The sequence below is a fragment of the Gymnodraco acuticeps genome, unplaced genomic scaffold (assembly GCF_902827175.1).
Source record: "Gymnodraco acuticeps unplaced genomic scaffold, fGymAcu1.1, whole genome shotgun sequence".
NCBI classification, from domain to species: domain Eukaryota; kingdom Metazoa; phylum Chordata; class Actinopteri; order Perciformes; family Bathydraconidae; genus Gymnodraco; species Gymnodraco acuticeps.
In genome coordinates, this window is record NW_022992344.1 from 2,628,823 (window position 1) to 2,646,034 (window position 17,212).

Here is a 17,212-nt window from a genome sequence, read left to right on the forward strand (position 1 = left end):
AAGATTATTATTATTATTGAACTTCATAATGAGGCATTGGTGCAGCCTCATACAAGTATTCAACAATAAGTTCTGTCCACCCCTGTGTACCAATCTGAGTTACGTGGAGGGATCAAAAGTAAGACAAACTATTGTGAAACAGATGATGTAATGTTTTGCTTATCTTTAAGACCACAATGCACTTTAGGTCATGAGTGATGCAAACTTACTGTAATGACTTTGAGTAGTCCCCTCAGCCCCCTTAATGACCATCACTACCCTGAAATCCCTAGTGTATCTTCACCAGTTGTTGAAACATAGAGCTTGGGGAATAGTTTGAATGTGTATTGGTCTGAGATAAGTTTTAATGCAAGACAATGTGAAATTAGATTGTCTCTGATGCAATGTTTGATGTCAACACTAATGAGAGCCCATGGGATTGAACACTTTGTTTTTCAAAGGTTATTAAGGTAGAATAACAAAGTTGGAAATGGTCAACAGGCCATCACACCTTGGGAGCAATTAAACCTGCATAGCTACCCTGGAGGGCAGTCCTTGGTAACCAGACCAAAACAAAGATGTTTTTCAGTTGAGCAAAGTCAAACACACTTTGACATACTGACAAACTTTAGTTTGGAAACACAGGGATGACTGACCTAGTGACCTTTCACGTGTTTGTAGAGATTGGTATGCAGGTAGTGGTTTTATTATGTCACCTTGAAAACGAGATGGTGCATCTCAAGGGGTTTATCCCAATCAATAACAATTTATATATATTAAATTGCAGCAAAAGTGACGTGATCTCCAGAGAAACTGCTGGTCACTTGACTTGTGCTACTAAGACATTACAGATTTCATACCAGGTTAAACATTATTTACTGGTGGGAAGTGCAAGGTTAACTTAAAAATATTTGAGGCTGAATGAAGACAGTTCAAAGTTCTGAAAAGGATCTTTGAGCTAAGTTTTTTTTTACACCACTTAAACTTACGAAGCCTGAACAACATTTCCAACAACTTTGTACTCTTCTCTTACAGCTTTCTCAAGACTTTCCACTCCTCCCTTTAGTCAACGTGAGCTGTTGTTACTCACGTAAATCCTGCCACAGCTTCTGACATGATCTTCAGGCACACACGCAGCTCTTGGCTCTCTGTGCTGGCTGGGCAAAGAGTTGGTCTCTGCAGTGGGAGCACATATAAACTTATTTTGCAATCCTACTCCGACCTCACAACTGTCTCTATGGAATAACACTGGGTAAAAGCTGTTTTTTGGGAGTGCCAGGTGAAAAAAAACACTCCCAAAAAACGAACGAGCTGAAAGACAATGGAACACCTGGGCCAGGTGTCCCATTGTCTTTCACCTTATATGTAATGTAGGACTTTATGCTTGTAACTTGATCTGTCTGAGGCCCCAAAAGAAATAAACACAGTCACGTAAGAGTTGTAAAAAGAACAACAGATATTGTCAATTGCAAAAACGTTTGTGAACATAAGAACATTTATTGCTGCACCTGCAGAAGTGCGGTGACTAACAACCATGTGTTTTCCGCTGTTATTACACAATACAACTCAATATTAAATGATATAGGCAGATTGTAAAATAGAATCTGCAGAAATCCTCTGGCCATGAATGGGTTAAGCAAAAGGCCCTGCCTCTGTTAGACATTCTTAACCGATCTGCAGCTGAGTTGCAAGGCATACTTCATCAAGGGGAGCTTTCACCTTGTAAGAAACATTTTTCTCTGGATTACTTTCATCTGTGTAGTTCTTCCTACAAAGTTTTGTGCTACCATTTTTTAACAGCTACTTGATTTACCTTGTTCCTGTTAATCTCCGGGATTATTTCTGTCTTTGTCTACATTTCAGGAGGTGGGTGGGTGAAAGGTTAAATGCTGTAAGAAGTGCAATGTGCCAGAGGTTAACTACAGCAGGAAGAGGAGACTGAAAGGGAAAAAAACAAAGAAAGGACACCGTTTCCAAACATCTTTCGGAGAGGGCAACACATTAGCAACAGAAGAGAAGGAGAAAATACAAAAAATATGACATACCGGTTCTTTGAGGGGAAGGATCATGCCTCTGTTTACCAAAAGTATCGATTTACACCTCCAGACGAGCTAAAGAACATTATTCTTCAGTACCTTGATAAAAAGGTACGTGGCCAAATACATTACATATCAGTCCATTCAAATCTCCTCAAATCTGCAACATTCACCATATTGACCAAAATAACTTTGTTGTTCAGAAAGGAAAGCCACATGTGCTTGCTGTAGATCTGGGATGTGGAACAGGTCAGAATTCCCGACTTCTGGCACCACATTTCCAGGCAGTGGTGGGCATCGACATCAGCGAGTCTCAACTGGAGGAGGCCAAAGGTGTGCCAGGGTATCCTAACATCACATACAGGTAGGAGTGTGTGAGATGCTCTTTATGTTTGGACGTAACAAGCCTTTAAATAATAAACAATTTGAAGTTACATGTAGGGATGTCAAGAGAACTGTCAAACCCCTAAAATTCGATACTATCGAACAGCCTACAGTTATTCTGTGGATGATAGAAAATGAGTTTAGGACGCACTAAACTCCCTTTTAATGCATTTAGGGAATGCACCCTTTTTCTGCCAACAATACATTGTAAACATCAAATCAGTGAAATTGACTGAAGCAAAACTAGTTAGCGTTAGCTGTTATGTTAATGTTTCTTTTATTATCTTTTCTTTGTAATGACTGTTCTTAAATGCCTTTGTCTGAATGTCTTTCATTTTTGTAAAGCACCTTGAATTGCCTTGTGTTGAAAGGTGCTATATAAATAAACTTGCCTTGCCTTGCCTTATTAGCTAACGTGCAGCAAGGTTCCATAGAGTGGCGCGATGGCGCATTAACCTGTTAAGCCCCAAGGTCACCCTCGGCGGGTCCTTTTTTTTTTTCACGACACTGTGTCTCAGGGGATCTTAATATTTAAGAACCTATTAATGTGTTATACCAGATTAACGGGAATAATCTCAGCTAACTGACGATACAAACCATTTTTACCAAAACAAAACACAAGTCTCATAAGAAGCATCTAAATGACCCCTGAGCGAAAAATGCTAACGCACTTTGGCAAGGCAAGGCAAGGCAAGGCAAGTTTATTTATATAGCACTTTTCAACACAAGGCAATTCAAAGTGCTTTACAAAAAATGAAAGAGATTAAGAAAATGGCATTTAAAATCAGTCATTAAAAAGAAAAGCTAATAAAATAAACATTAAAAGAAAAAATACATGGATAAAAGTTACAGTGCTGTCAATTAAACATTAAAAGAAAAAAGTACATGGATAAAAGTTACAGTGCAGTCTAAGATATGAATAGTTCAATTAAAAGCAGCGACAAAAAGAAAAGTCTTCAGCCTGGATTTAAAAGTAGTCAGAGTTGCAGCGGACCTGCAGGTTTCTGGGAGTTTGTTCCAGATATTTGGAGCATAATAACTGAACGCTGCTTTACCATGTTTAGTTCTGACTCTGGGGACAGAAAGCTGACCAGTCCCTGAAGACCTGAGAGATCTGGATGGTTCATAATTTAGCAGGAGGTCAGAAATGTATTTTGGGCCTAAACCATTCAGTGCTTTATAAACCAGCAGCAGTATTTTGAAATCTATTCTTTGACACACAGGAAGCCAGTGTAAAGACTTCAGAACTGGAGTGATGTGATCCACTTTCTTAGTGTTAGTGAGGACTCGAGCAGCAGCGTTCTGAATTAGCTGCAGCTTCCTAATAGATTTTTTAGTGAGACCTGTGAAGACACCATTGCAGTAGTCCAGTCTACTGAAGATAAAAGCATGGACAAGTTTTTCCAAATCCTGCTGTGACATTAGTCTTTTAATCCTAGATATATTCTTTAGGTGATAGTAGGCTGATTTAGTAACAGTTTTAATGTGACTGTTGAAACTCAGGTCAGAGTCCATGACTACACCTAGATTTCTGGCTTTATCTGTTGTTTTGAACATTGCACACTGAAGCTCAGCGCTAACTTGTATACGTTCTGCCTTGGCTCCAAAAACCATTACCTCAGTTTTATCTTTGTTTAATTGGAGAAAGTTCTGACACATCCAGTCATTGATTTGTTCAATGCACTTACTCAGTGTTTGAATTGGAGCATAGTCTCCTGGTGAAATTGTTACGTAAATTTGTGTGTCATCTGCATAGCTATGGTAACTTATTTTGTTGTTCTTCATTATCTGAGCCAGTGGTAGCATGTAGATGTTAAAGAGAAGAGGCCCCAAGATGGAGCCTTGAGGAACCCCACATGTCATATTTGTCAACTCAGATGTGTATTTACCTATAGAAACAAAGTTGTTTCTGTCCTTTAAGTAGGATTCAAACCAATTCAGAACTGTTTCCGAAAGTCCCACCCAGTTCTCCAGTCGGTCTAGTAATATGCTGTGGTCAACAGTGTCAAACGCAGCACTTGAATGCAGCACAGTATCTAATAATACTAACACTGAAGTTCTGCCACTGTCTGTGTTTAAGTGGATGTCATTAAAGACCTTTACAAGAGCAGTCTCAGTGCTGTGGTTTGGACGAAAGCCTGACTGGAACACATCAAAACAGTCATTTAAATGCAAGAAATTACTCAACTGTTGAAAAACAACTTTTTCAATGATTTTACCTAGAAATGGGAGGTTTGATATGGGCCTGTAATTGTTCATTACTGAAGCATCTAGATTATTCTTTTTTAAGAGCGGTTTAATGACTGCAGTTTTCAGGGCCTGTGGAAAAATACCTGAGTGAAGAGATTTGTTTACTATATGAAGTAGATCTGAGGCCATGCAAGGCAAAACATCTTTGAAAAATCCTGTTGGAATAATATCAAGGCAGCAGGAGGAGGATTTCAGAAGTTGAATAATGTCCTCTAGGTTTTTATCATTAATCTGATGGAATTGTGTCATGATGTCTGAATTGATGTTAAGTGGAGATAGGGACAACACATTTGCTGTTCCTGATGCAGAGGCACTGACTGCTTGTCTGATTTTCTGAATTTTGTCAGTGAAAAAGGAGGCAAAATCATTGCACGCCCTGGTGGATAGAAATTCAGAGGCTACTGACACTGGGGGGTTAGTTAGTCTGTCGACGGTAGCAAACAAGGCACGTGCGTTGTTTTTGTTTTTGGTAATGATGTCAGAGAAGAACGATTGTCGTGCGTTTTTCAATTCCAAATTATAGAGGCCAAGTCTCTCTTTATAGATTTCAAAGTGAACCTGGAGATTTGTTTTTCGCCACCTGCGTTCAGCTTTTCGACATTCTCTTTTTTCTGTTTTCACGGTCATGGCCTTTCTCCATGGAGATATTTTCTTGCCAGACACTTCCTTTACCTTAGTTGGAGCAATGGCATCTATAACATTTTTTAATTTTTGAATTAAAATGATCTACTAGCTCATTTACTGAGATGTTGGCAGGGGCAAGTGTGGAAGAGAAATTCTGAGTAAACATTTCCCTAGTGTTTTCAGTTAAATATCGCTTTGTGGTTACCTCTTTTTGAACATTTTTGTGAACAGAAATAGAGCTCTCAAAGAAAACACAGGAATGGTCAGAGAGTGCAACATCAGTCACCACAACCTTAGAGATATTCAGACCCTTTGAGATAATTAAGTCCAGAGTGTGCCCCTTATTGTGCGTGGGCTCCGTCACATGCTGAGTCAGTCCATAGCTATCAAGAACACAAAACAGTTCTTTAGCCCCTCTGTCCTGGGGGTTGTCAACATGGATGTTAAAATCACCAACAATGACTAGACGGTCAAAGTCAATACACACTATAGACAGCAGTTCAGTAAAGTCATCAAAAAAGCTTGCACAGTATTTGGGTGGTCTATAGATATTTAGGAACAGAGCTCGAGAGGAGCATTTCAGCTGAAGGGCCACATATTCAAAAGAATCAAAGTTTCCATACGATGTCTTCCTGCATTGAAGGGCATCATTGAACAGAATAGCAACTCCACCCCCTTTCTTATGCATTCTTTCCTGACTCATAAAACTAAAGTTGGGAGGGGTTGATTCGATAAGAACAGCTGCACTGTTATTTTGTTCAATCCAAGTTTCTGTTAAAAACATAAAATCGAGATTGTGCTCAGTGATAAAATCATTGATTAAAAATATTTTTCCTGCCAAAGACCTGACATTTAATAAAGCTAGTTTAAGTTTGTTAAACACACTATCAGTCATGTTTTTTGTAACAAGCTGTGGCTGACATGGAATCACTGCTAAATTAGATACACTCACACAAACGTTTGAGCGCTTCCTGTTTCTATGATTCACCGCTCTTAATCTATTACCTATCAACACAGATATCGGCAAAGCTACTGGCAGGCAGGGCCCCGACATGTCCTTGAAAGAGTTGAGAGTGCCATACGCCCTTGAGCCTGGACCCATCACATATCAGTAAGAGTTTGTTGTGTTTTGTACACACACATCCTTATCAGGCTTCGGAGACTGCAGAAGCCCCCTCGAAGGGAGGGGAGGTGGTCGACGTAGGCACGGTGATGGAGACGGGCTAGATGGTGCGGGGGTAGAGGACATGCTGCCAGGGGGGGGAGGTGGTTGACGTAGGCGCGGTGATGAGGACGGGGGAGATGGTGCGCGTCTCCGCGGTGATTTTGGTGGGCGTCGTTGAGGAGCGGGGGTAAAGGACATGGTGCCAGTCCTGCGTATCGCCTTCGTTTGGTCTTTGAACTCCAGGAAGGAATCGGTGCCAACCCTCTGTATCTCCTTTGTGTGTTCATCGATCTCCAGGAGGGTGGGCGAGGGTGAAAGGGTGAACGGAGTATCCTCAAAGGCGTTGACAGGGGGGGGGGGGCAGTGGAGACTCCTCCATGTGTCTCATATGTCTCCCATAATCAGAACATTCCTCAGGCGGGTGCAGTGATAATTCTTCAGGGTTTTCTGCGTGATGTGTTGTGTCTTTCTCGTGTTTTGATTCCTCCTGCCGCTTGTCCTTGGCAGAGGGAACAGATTGATGACGCAGGCAGTTGAATATGTTAGAGATAAACAATTTCACTCCTGACTTGTTCAGGCAAACTCCATTTGCCTTGAAAAGATGTCTGCGATCCCAGAAAAAGTTAAAATTGTCAATAAAATGAACAGAATGGTCAGTACAGGCCGTTGAAAGCCAGGTGTTCAGTGCAAACAATCTGCTGAATCTCTCCACTCCTCTTCTGACTGGCGGTAGAGGGCCACTGATGAACACCTCTGCATTTAGAGAGCTGGCAGTTTCCAACAAACATTTAAAGTCTTCTTTCAGCACTTCTGACTGTTGTTTCACAACATCATTTGTTCCAATGTGCAGTACCACATTCTTCACAGTCGGATGTTCAGCCCCAATATGCAGGATCTTCTCAGCCAAGTCAGAGACCACATCCTTGGGAAAACAGAGTACTTTGGTGTTGTTCTTATTACACAGACCTTTTACATCTCTTACAGCAGAGTCACCCACAATCAGAGTTTCAGGCCCAGTCGTTAGCTTTCCCTCTAGCCTTTTACTTTTAGAGTAGCTATTGGTCCTTACCCTGCTGCGTGAAGAGGACAGGTTATCCAGAATGGCACAGAATTCAAGATAAAATATACCCTTATTACTTATCGTAGCTGCACATACAAGATATCCAATTAAAGCTGAGGTTCCACAGATTATTTAGGTATATATATCATCACTGAGTGATCCGAACCCGCGACAGGGGAAGCAAACACAGACATCACAACACGTACCTTTACGTAGCTTTTACGGGAGATCGTCTCACCGTAGCTGTCAATCTGATCAAAAGACTTGTTCAATGGCATTAAAACGAGAAAAAACGTGGCTGAATCGGTTGTTGATAATATTTCTGTGTAATATTTTTTTTTATTTATAATCCATAATTCCATTTTTATGTAAAAATCGGAGAGTACAAGTTAGCTGCTAATGGTAGCCACCAGAGTTATCGCAGATTACAGTCTTGGCTATGCGGCAGTCTCACACACACACACACACATTACCAAATAAGGAGTATGTGGGAGTTCCCCTCGATTCCATTGGCTCTGATGGTTAGAAAGAGATGTCAATCAGCAAAATCGAGCAAGGGTTTTTTTCAACCTGATCTCACCAGAATGCGTGACTCCACCACGACTCCTTAACACCGCATTGCGTGGTGGAGTCATGCATTCTGGTACATTTACGTGTCGGTACCACGCAAAAAACCCCAATGTAAAGTGAATGAGGCTCTTTTGTCGTGGTGCACACACGCATTTCTACAACGTCTCGCAGTGAACTTTTATTCTATATCACGTTTTTAAAATCTACTTTATAGCTTGTAGTAACTCACGGGAGGCTTCTTTTATTTTATTTGTATTCTTAATAATTTGTATTTTTCGTCAGAATGTAAAAATTACATTAGTTACACATTTTTGTTCTCAAAAAACAGTGCATTGTGTGTAATACAACTGTGATTTTTATTAAATTAGTTAGTTTTTAAGGAAGGCCAGAGCTTCAGTTGTGTCAAATAGATTGTTCCTTAGTTAACGTTATTTAAAAGATAATGATCATGTCCCCTTTATTGTATTACGAGCATCCATTCCCATTGGATAACGGAGAATTGTACACCCGGAAGTAAGTATTCTCCTTACTGTCGATTGATTTTACAGTGATATCTGCACTACTCATCAACTCAAAAATGCCAAATGATCCTTGTTAATTACACAACATTGATTGGTTTAAATTGTGTGCAATGCTTTTGTATTTTTCCCCTTCGATTCGGAGAAACAAATGTTTTTTCGGAGTTTTTGGATGGCAGAAGACACTACATTACCCAGAATCATCAGCTATCGTTTGGGACTACACCATGTGCTTAGCTTGACACACCCCGTGATCAGTCCTCAAGCTCTGTGATTGGATGTTGGAGTGGCAGTGCGCAAAGTTTACACAGAGCGTCAAAAAGCACTTTGAAATGGAATGAAACCATAGAATGTAAATGGACGTAGGGTCCGTGACGTCACCCACAGGATTCTGCAGAGTTGCCGTGAAGCCCTTAGTAGGCGGAGTCGGCCACTAACGGCTCGACAGTGACGTCAGAGTTCAACTCCCGCCTTCTCCAAATAAGGGCAAAGAGGCGGAGCCGAGGCGGGACCTGCTGCCACCGAGCTGGAAGTTCCAGAGCTAGCTGAAGCTACCAAGCTAAGCTAACATGCTCCCCATCTGCACGCTGCCGTCGCATTTTACGTTTCTAAGGTAAGCGGACATGAAACTATTCAGCAAAACTATAAATAATAATCTAAGTTATTGAGTTTTAACATAATACTTCAGAATCTTAAAACCCCTTAACGTTTGTATGCAATTGTGCTAAATTCAACACTGGAATCAAGCAAATATTAATATGTTTGCATGACATTAGTTATTTATATTTTGATATCACTTAACTATACGTTTAATACATTTAAGTCAAGCTAAGGTACATGTGATGGTAGCTAGTTAGTGCTCTTACCTGTGAGGCCTCCTCCAAACAGCATAATAACCAGACTGTATCATTAAAACTAAGTACCAGTTCTAGATCCTTGACTTTAGACAAACAATTCAAAAGACCAAATGTATTTAAAGACCAATCTTCATTTGAATGTGCCTCTTAACCTGAGATATTAGTTATACAGTAATAGTATTGACAATCTAAAAAAACTGAACAACTCAACAGTCAACTTTATATTTCTTATTGTCTAAAGCATTTATTATTTTCATTTTCTCCCTCTCATATTCAGTGTGGACGGATTGAGAAAGCGTGGTGTCCAGAGAGCAGCAGAGACTTCAGGGAGAAACCTCCGTGTGATGGACGTCCTGTCTGTTGGTTTGGAGAGGACTGAGGGTCTTTCCTCTGCGAGGAGGACCAGGGCTGATGAAGGAGCCCATGCTGGGCAAAGCTGATACCAACTGCACAGGCCTAGTCGGTCACTTTATTTGACTAAATGTGTTTAATACATTTAATAGGTTTACACCTTCTGTCCATATGTGCTTTTTATTTAAAACATTTGATTAACTTTTGGTTCACATTTCAATAAATTGTATTTTGCACTCCTTTTGTCCATTAATCTTACTGAAAATGTTAGATTACACATTCACATCTGACTGAAGATTGGCCCCATTTATTTGTGATGTTGCAAAACAAGGTACATGTTGTGAAGCTCATAAAGTGAGGCAAATAGAAATAATCAGCTGATGGAGTTTAGATGTGGAAATAGCTGCATTCGATCAGCTGACAATAAAAGTAGTTTCTTAGTGAATGTCCTGTACTGGTCTTAAAATCTCATAACATCAGCTTTTAATGTTCCTCTTGGATGTTCTTCTTGACCCTCAGAGAAGGAGAAAATGTGGTGTCTTTCAGGCATGTCCTTTCCTAACAAAAATGACAGGAAACATAAAACATATTATTGCAGAACAAGTGTGTTATTTATGAAAGCGGTGTGTTTGTGTGTTTAGGGGCTGTAGATATAATTATTTTGTAATTGTAATGTTTTTTTTTATTTCAACAATGAGCTACAAAGACAATCAGATTATGAATGAACAGTATGAAGTTCATCAACATTGAAATATATGTTATTATCAAAATAATATTTAACTGTTATCAAAACGTAGTGCAACTGTAGAAGCTTGCGCTGTTGTCTCACTGAAAGAATAACTTTTACCACGTTTTTTACAGACAATATTGAGAGATAAATAGTAGCAGTTCTCACTATGTGTTAAATATCTTTGCCTTCAATACATTAAATTAGAAAGCTGACAGTCATATTGCTTGTTATCATCTAAATGTAACTTTTTGCATGGAAAAAACCCTCAACTTAACTGATGTGTAGGTGATCTAGTATTTAGTATTGTTTAATGGAATGTATATCAGTGTATTCAAGTCAATACTTCATTCATTTAAACCAATATCTTTCTTGATTCTTTGTACAGTATGAAAAAAGAGTCTTTGTACCTGTGCTGAAGTTCAATGCTGTGAGGAGTCCAGTTCTGTCTCTCACTCTCTGGTCCAGCCTGTCTGCATCACCTGGACACCTTAAACAAACAGATATATATATATATGTAAAGTACCATGTGTACAAACAATATAACTGATTCTCTTCTGTTGAACATGTTGGATTGTGTATTGTCCGAGTCAGGGTCCTTTTTATTTTACTGTAACTTTGGAAGTTGTGTTACCAATGCTTACTGTTTATTTGATACCCATTTGGTAATGCAATTAATAAAAACAACAAGGTTTGGGTTCGTTCTTCAGATGACTGTGACGTTAACGTGTAAGCTCAATAATGAACTCCAGCTCAACCAACCATATTGTAATATCTAAGTAATCATCTTGAAATATGACATTAATAATTGTAATATACACACATCTTATTGTGAGGTTGATTTCACATACACTACTTCGACATTAGCTTGTCTACATACTTGAGCATAGCCAATTTAAATTAACCTGAGATGCATACAGTTCTACCTACATAATAAAATATCTCTAAGTTACAAGGATGTAAACTTATTTTATCAACCTCAAACAGAAGCCGTTTGTTCAACAGTATTATCCCACTTAACACTTGTCGTTTAACCTTTATATATACAGTCTATGATTTTAACTTGGAGGCTACGATTACAATCGTTAGCACCGATGTAGCTACCACTAGCTTACATGCTAACTCAAGCCTTACCATTCATTACGTAGCTGATTAAAATCATTAACACATAAATAAAGCACTCGAATTTCACTTACCGCATTCATGCACCGTCTGTTTTAACCGCAGAGCGAGTCACAATAGTCCGATATATAAGCATGAAGAACAAACAACCACGGAACAAACACAAGTTGTGTTTCCTGGATGAGCTGAGCAGGCAGAGTCCCTGTAGCTAGCTTCACGGAGCAGCTAGCAGAGAGACAAGAAGCTAACAGCGGCAGGCACTTGACAGAGCCGTCACTCAATGTGACCGCGCCCTAATTTATGCACAAACTTTAAGACCTAATATAAATAAAAGGGTCACGTTAGAAAACAATTCACTCACAGATCCATAATCATGAAGGTGGAATCTAACTATATCGATAATAAAAATGTATGGATCCAGGGGTAGAAACATGTTTTTTTCTGCTGTAAAGTTGGGCATTTTAACATGGGGGTCTATGGAAATTGCTCCTTTCTGTAGCCATCGCCTATCGGCCAATATATGAACTGCAGTGTGTGGCACTTCCGTATTGGCTTCCCGGCTCTACCCCACAATTTGCCGCTTGAATGAAACCCATCGACGGCACACTGTTCAAAACAGTGTGCCGTCGATGGGTTAATGGTATCTCCATTACTCTCTCCTCTCTCTCGCTCTTCTCTTTTCTCTCTTCTCTGGGGAGAGGTAGAATAGAAGAGGAGCTAGAGATCGGATAGCTAGATGATAGAGCTAGGCGATCTCTATATTCTCTCTCGATGCTATCTCTCTCTATCTCTCTATATCTCTCTCTCTCTCTCTCTCTCTATCTATCGCTCTTCTCTCTCTCTCTCTCTCTCTCTCTCTCTCTCTCTCTCAATTTTGGTGCGCAAATGCGCCTTTTTTCAAATGACCCGGTGCTCTTTTTTTGGCGGAGGTGCGCATGCGCACCTGCGCACCAGTTATGTGCAGCCCTGGTTATGGATGTTGTTTCTAAGTTCAGGTGTTTAATAGTCTTATTGCCTGTGGGATGAAGCTGTCCCTGAGTCTGGTGGTTTTAGTCTGGATGCTGCGGTACCGCCTGCCAGACGGCAGCAGACAGAACAGTTTGTGGCTGGGGTGATGGGGGTCTTTTATAATCCTGAGGGCTTTCTTTAAGGTTAACGTGGTATTTTTACTACATTTATTTTAGTTACTTTACAGATTTGGATTAATGATGTGAAATATAAACAACCCTTAAATCAGACTTTAGTTACACCTGAGTACAATTCAGCAGTGGCGGTTCTAGACCAATTTGACTGGGGGGGCCAGTTATTTTCTGAGGGGGGCACAATAAATGCTGGACGAAAAAGAGAACTAGACAGTATGAAGTAATTGCGCATAAGAAAACAATGCAATACAGTTATTGGTATTTGTTTCAGTACACTTATTTATTTCAGATAGATCTTATAGTTATTACTGTTAGCTTCAGCTTAAGTTATGTTTGCACTAACACCATATTTATATAAAAATAAAGGCAATGAACAGTTACATCTCTACTTTACATAAGGGTGTCTGCACAATCTCACATTACAGCAACAAAATCCTGCGGTTTTTGGCAAACCGAGTATCAGAAAATATACATTTAAAAAAAACAAAAAACTTTTCATTGTTAGGGGGGCTTTTTTGCTAAATCTCTCTAAAAAGGTCAAATTTAACTTGTTTTGCATCAATCTTGATACAGGGTACTTATTATATGTTGTAGTTTGGATTCCTAAAGCTTTTAGTCTACCATCCCATCATTCAGGGGCGTTTTTTTTTGGACGGACACAATCTTTTCATTGTTAGGGGGGCTTTTTTGATAAATCTCTCTAAAAAGGTCAAATTTAACTTGTTTTGCATCAATCTTGATACAGGGTACTTATTATATGTTGTAGTTTGGATTCCTAAAGCTTTTAGTCTACCATCCCATCATTCAGGGGCGTTTTTTTTTGGACGGACACAATCATATACATTTTTTTACTGTGTTCAATCTGAATGTACTTTAAAATAAAAACATCTATATTGATTCTGACACTTCTACATCCAACTCACAGGTTTATCATTACTTTGAGAAAAAAGATTATTAATTTAACCCTTAATTTAAGGCTCGGGGCTTAAGGCTCTCTACATAATTAAAATTGGGCAAAGGGTCAATTATTTTATTATCATGATGCATTTAGACTTGGTCTAAGAGATTTTGGCAAGAAACTTGCATAAATGATGTTTGTTTTCCCAACAATATAAACATATATGACAAGGAATTATAACCTATTTCACTTTCTAACAAAAATACATGAAAACAGTGAGGAAAGACTGTATTTTAGAGTACTTGGGATTTTTTGTTTATTTGTTTACCGTGGTATAACATGTATAATAAGAATCGTGGATGTTCACTTGTATTTTTATAAACTACAACATTTCTGATATTGAGACCTCCGTAGTTACAAGTGTCTGTTGCCCATGCAGGAAAGGGTCAGCGGAGGAGCTTCCTTTCCCAGATGGCTCTGTGGACTTGCTGACTGCAGCATCAGCAGCCCACTGGTTTGATCAGTCCAGGTTCCTGGCTGAGGCATGTCGGGTTTTAAAACCAGGTGGTTGTGTTGCTCTTCTGGGCTACAGTTGCGCTTTCCCCAGACTTCACTACCAGGACTGTGGAGAGAGACTCGACCACATATGTGAAGAGGTGGGTGTGTAGACTCTACTTCCATGGGCATTGCACAGCTTTGAGTGGCCGTATCACCAATAAGAAAGGCCAGAGCTGATAGAAGACAGTAAAGGCTTGAAGCAGGGGGATACATATGGCTCTACCAAACATAATATGTTTTATTATGCTTACTCTAAAAAAGAAAAATAAGCCGGGGCACAGAACTTGTTGTTGATGTTGCCAGGTTTAGTACCATCACAAATCTGGCAACCTGCGCAAAATAGCCAAAGATGTTGCACAGTATTATGTAGATCCATGTTTCATTGTTGGTCAAGAAATACTAGTTTTGCCACTTAACTCCCCCTATGACCAATGAAGTAAACAAACAAAACACAGCATACATGATGTGCTTTATGTGTGTTTGTGACGCATTTTTTGAAATATTGGACTGAGACGTCCAAGCAATTTCCAAATTTGCCCAGTCTTAATGGTTAACTAAGCTATATCCAGCCCTGCACTTAAGCATAGTTTGGATGTTTGGAAGAGGGTTAGTATGAGGTTCTTTCCCATAGTGTGCTATCTTAGTACATTGGGGTTGGCAAAATAACACACAGGAGTAATGACTAGCTAACCAATGTACCGCCATCGACTGGGCCAGCAGCAAAAGGTATTTTAGCCATGCGAATAAATCAATTTCAGTTTAAGTGCATGCTATATTTACAATATTTTCCCCAGTTTTCAATGCCCTCAGACAGCCATCTCAGCCATTTCTCTCTTCATAGCCGTCCGACTCTTTCAAAACAACTGTCATTTTTACCTCGCAGAACACAGGAGTTGCTGGTCTACCCCTGCACCAAAATCAATAACAGAAAAAAAGTAACCGATCAAGGCGGTGGTAGACCAGCATCCCCCTTTGTTAAAATAAAACGTATTTTTCTTACTGTAACCTTACCTCTACAACACAACTTCAAATCTTACACATTTACTTGTTACATTTACAGGTGAGGCAGGTACTGTTGCCATACACTAGCAATCAAGTAGCTGTGGCTTTGGGCAAGCTGGAAGAGCTCTACTCAGCCATCCCTTTTCCCGACAAAGAAAGGTAAATAACAACAAAGATCTAAACAAACCTATGAGATTTGACAGATACAGTATTACATTGTCATCAAAAACATGCAATAACTAAGTGGTTCGGAGCTGAAATCCCGATTTATTCCTTAAATCAGAAATACGCTTACTTTTGCGGTCTTGAATTAATGATAATTTCATAGTAAAATTAGGTCAAAGATGTTTTTCACGCGACAGCATTTTTTAATTGTCTTAATATACATTATATAATGATACAACAGGGTTGAGGGCCTTCAGGTGAACTCGTCGACCTCTGTGAGGAACCTGATGGGTTTCATTGAGTCACTTTCCAGTTTCCAAGCTTACAAGAAGAAAGATCCCCAGACGGCTGAAAACCTGCAGCTTCATACTCAGAACAGGTCTTCTATCCATACACACACATGCATCGTAAATGTCTGTTATTGTAATGTTATGACTAATCACTGACTTGCACTGATTCACAGGTTTCTGGAGGAGATGGGAGTCATGTCTCCTGACATGGAAATGAAGCAGGAACTGGAATATTTCTGTGTCCTGGCATCAAAACCACTATAATCAACCATGTGGCATTGGATTTGTGTTGATTCACAAATAGTTTGTGATCCTTAGATGTTAACATTTACAACTTATGAACTATAAGATGTTACTCATTGATGGAGGGATTTGTTAAATGTAGATATTTCTAAATAAAAAATGTTTTCCCTCAAGTTCAACTCATTGACCGTCTTGTGTAATGCATGTGGATAATCTTTGACCAGAGTTAGAATATCATCTTTTACACAATGTTTAGACCAGTTTACAGATGATTTATTAAATACTTTATAGACTAAACATCTACTGTCTCTTTCTAGTCTTGAAGTTTTGCTTTTGCAGTGTAACTTCCTTTCAATTTGTTTCCCTTTAGAGCAGCCGAACCATGAGAGGTTACATAACTGGATATTATTTTTGAAACAACCTACCTTTATTATTTCACAAAAGGGGTGCTTTGGTTCAATTGAGAAGTGACGTTTTTTAGCCAAGGTTCTTTACTTACTTGAATGGCATCTTTGCCTTTTCTTTATTCTTTCTCTTTTTTTATGGGTAGAAGGCAGCTCGTTGCTTGGCAGAGTTTATGATGTACCTGCTTTGTACACTGTAAGGAAATCAAAGTAGCCATTCACAGCACAGCTTCTTACAAAGAAAGAGAAGGCCAACCCATCTGTACTGTAATAAAAAAAATGCCTAATGTTGAAAATGTTACTCTATTTTAAGGATTTTGTGGCAGAAACCTAATACACTTTGATCAATTTTGACATGTGCTTTTTGGAATAGTCTGCATAAGAGTTGTGTTTTGGAAGTAAAATAGAAAGATCCAACTAATTATCAGGATTATTGGTTTAATGCTGGTTAATTTGTTGGTGTTATTGTATAGTATTGAAACACAAGTGAGCAATAAAATGTCTTGTTCAACCCAAAACAATCTCATATTCAGCTTTCAAGATTGTGTAGTGATGAAAGTTGCACAAAAGTATATTGGAAAATGAATGGAATGACTGTTAAACTTAAGCTATTCTCACAAAAAAAAAATCTTCATGATGCAATCAAAGCTTTGGATTGTATGTGGTGTCCATTTGAAACTAATGCAACCAATGAACACTTACTAACCGTTAAGTATGATCAATTAAAATCACAATGGTAAGGTGGCTTACTTTTTATATGATTGGCCAATAAAACCATTGTTAACATTTTTTTATTTACACTTAAATGCATTGCCTTTTACACCAGGAAATGGACTAAACCAAATTCTGCTGCTCCCTGCCTATGTT

At 39.1% G+C, this 17,212-nt stretch overlaps 1 protein-coding gene across 2 annotated transcripts; it reads left to right on the top strand.

Moving 5' to 3' along the window:
• The first annotated feature begins 1,658 nt into the window (after positions 1-1,658).
• On the top strand, positions 1,659-16,238 carry zgc:162396 (uncharacterized protein LOC555292 homolog). Of its 2 annotated transcripts, XM_034208764.1 has the most exons (7): positions 1,659-1,701; positions 1,843-2,126; positions 2,219-2,379; positions 14,123-14,339; positions 15,302-15,402; positions 15,650-15,787; positions 15,872-16,238. In XM_034208764.1, the coding sequence occupies exons 2-7, from the start codon at positions 2,016-2,018 to the stop codon at positions 15,960-15,962; spliced, it is 819 nt and encodes a 272-aa protein (XP_034064655.1). In that variant the 5' UTR covers positions 1,659-1,701; positions 1,843-2,015; the 3' UTR covers positions 15,963-16,238. The 2 variants fall into 2 exon arrangements, with proteins under 2 accessions (XP_034064655.1, XP_034064653.1); XM_034208762.1 differs by lacking the exon at positions 1,659-1,701 and having other exon boundaries at positions 1,713-2,126.
• The last annotated feature ends 974 nt before the right edge of the window (positions 16,239-17,212 follow it).

Coding starts and splice junctions, on each gene's coding strand:
- zgc:162396 (XM_034208764.1), top strand. CDS start 2,016: ATGACATACCGGTTCTTTGAGGGGAAGGATCATGCCTCTGTTTACCAA. Junction 14,340..15,301: donor TCGACCACATATGTGAAGAG/GTGGGTGTGTAG, acceptor TTACATTTACAG/GTGAGGCAGGTACTGTTGCC. Junction 15,788..15,871: donor CAGCTTCATACTCAGAACAG/GTCTTCTATCCA, acceptor ACTGATTCACAG/GTTTCTGGAGGAGATGGGAG.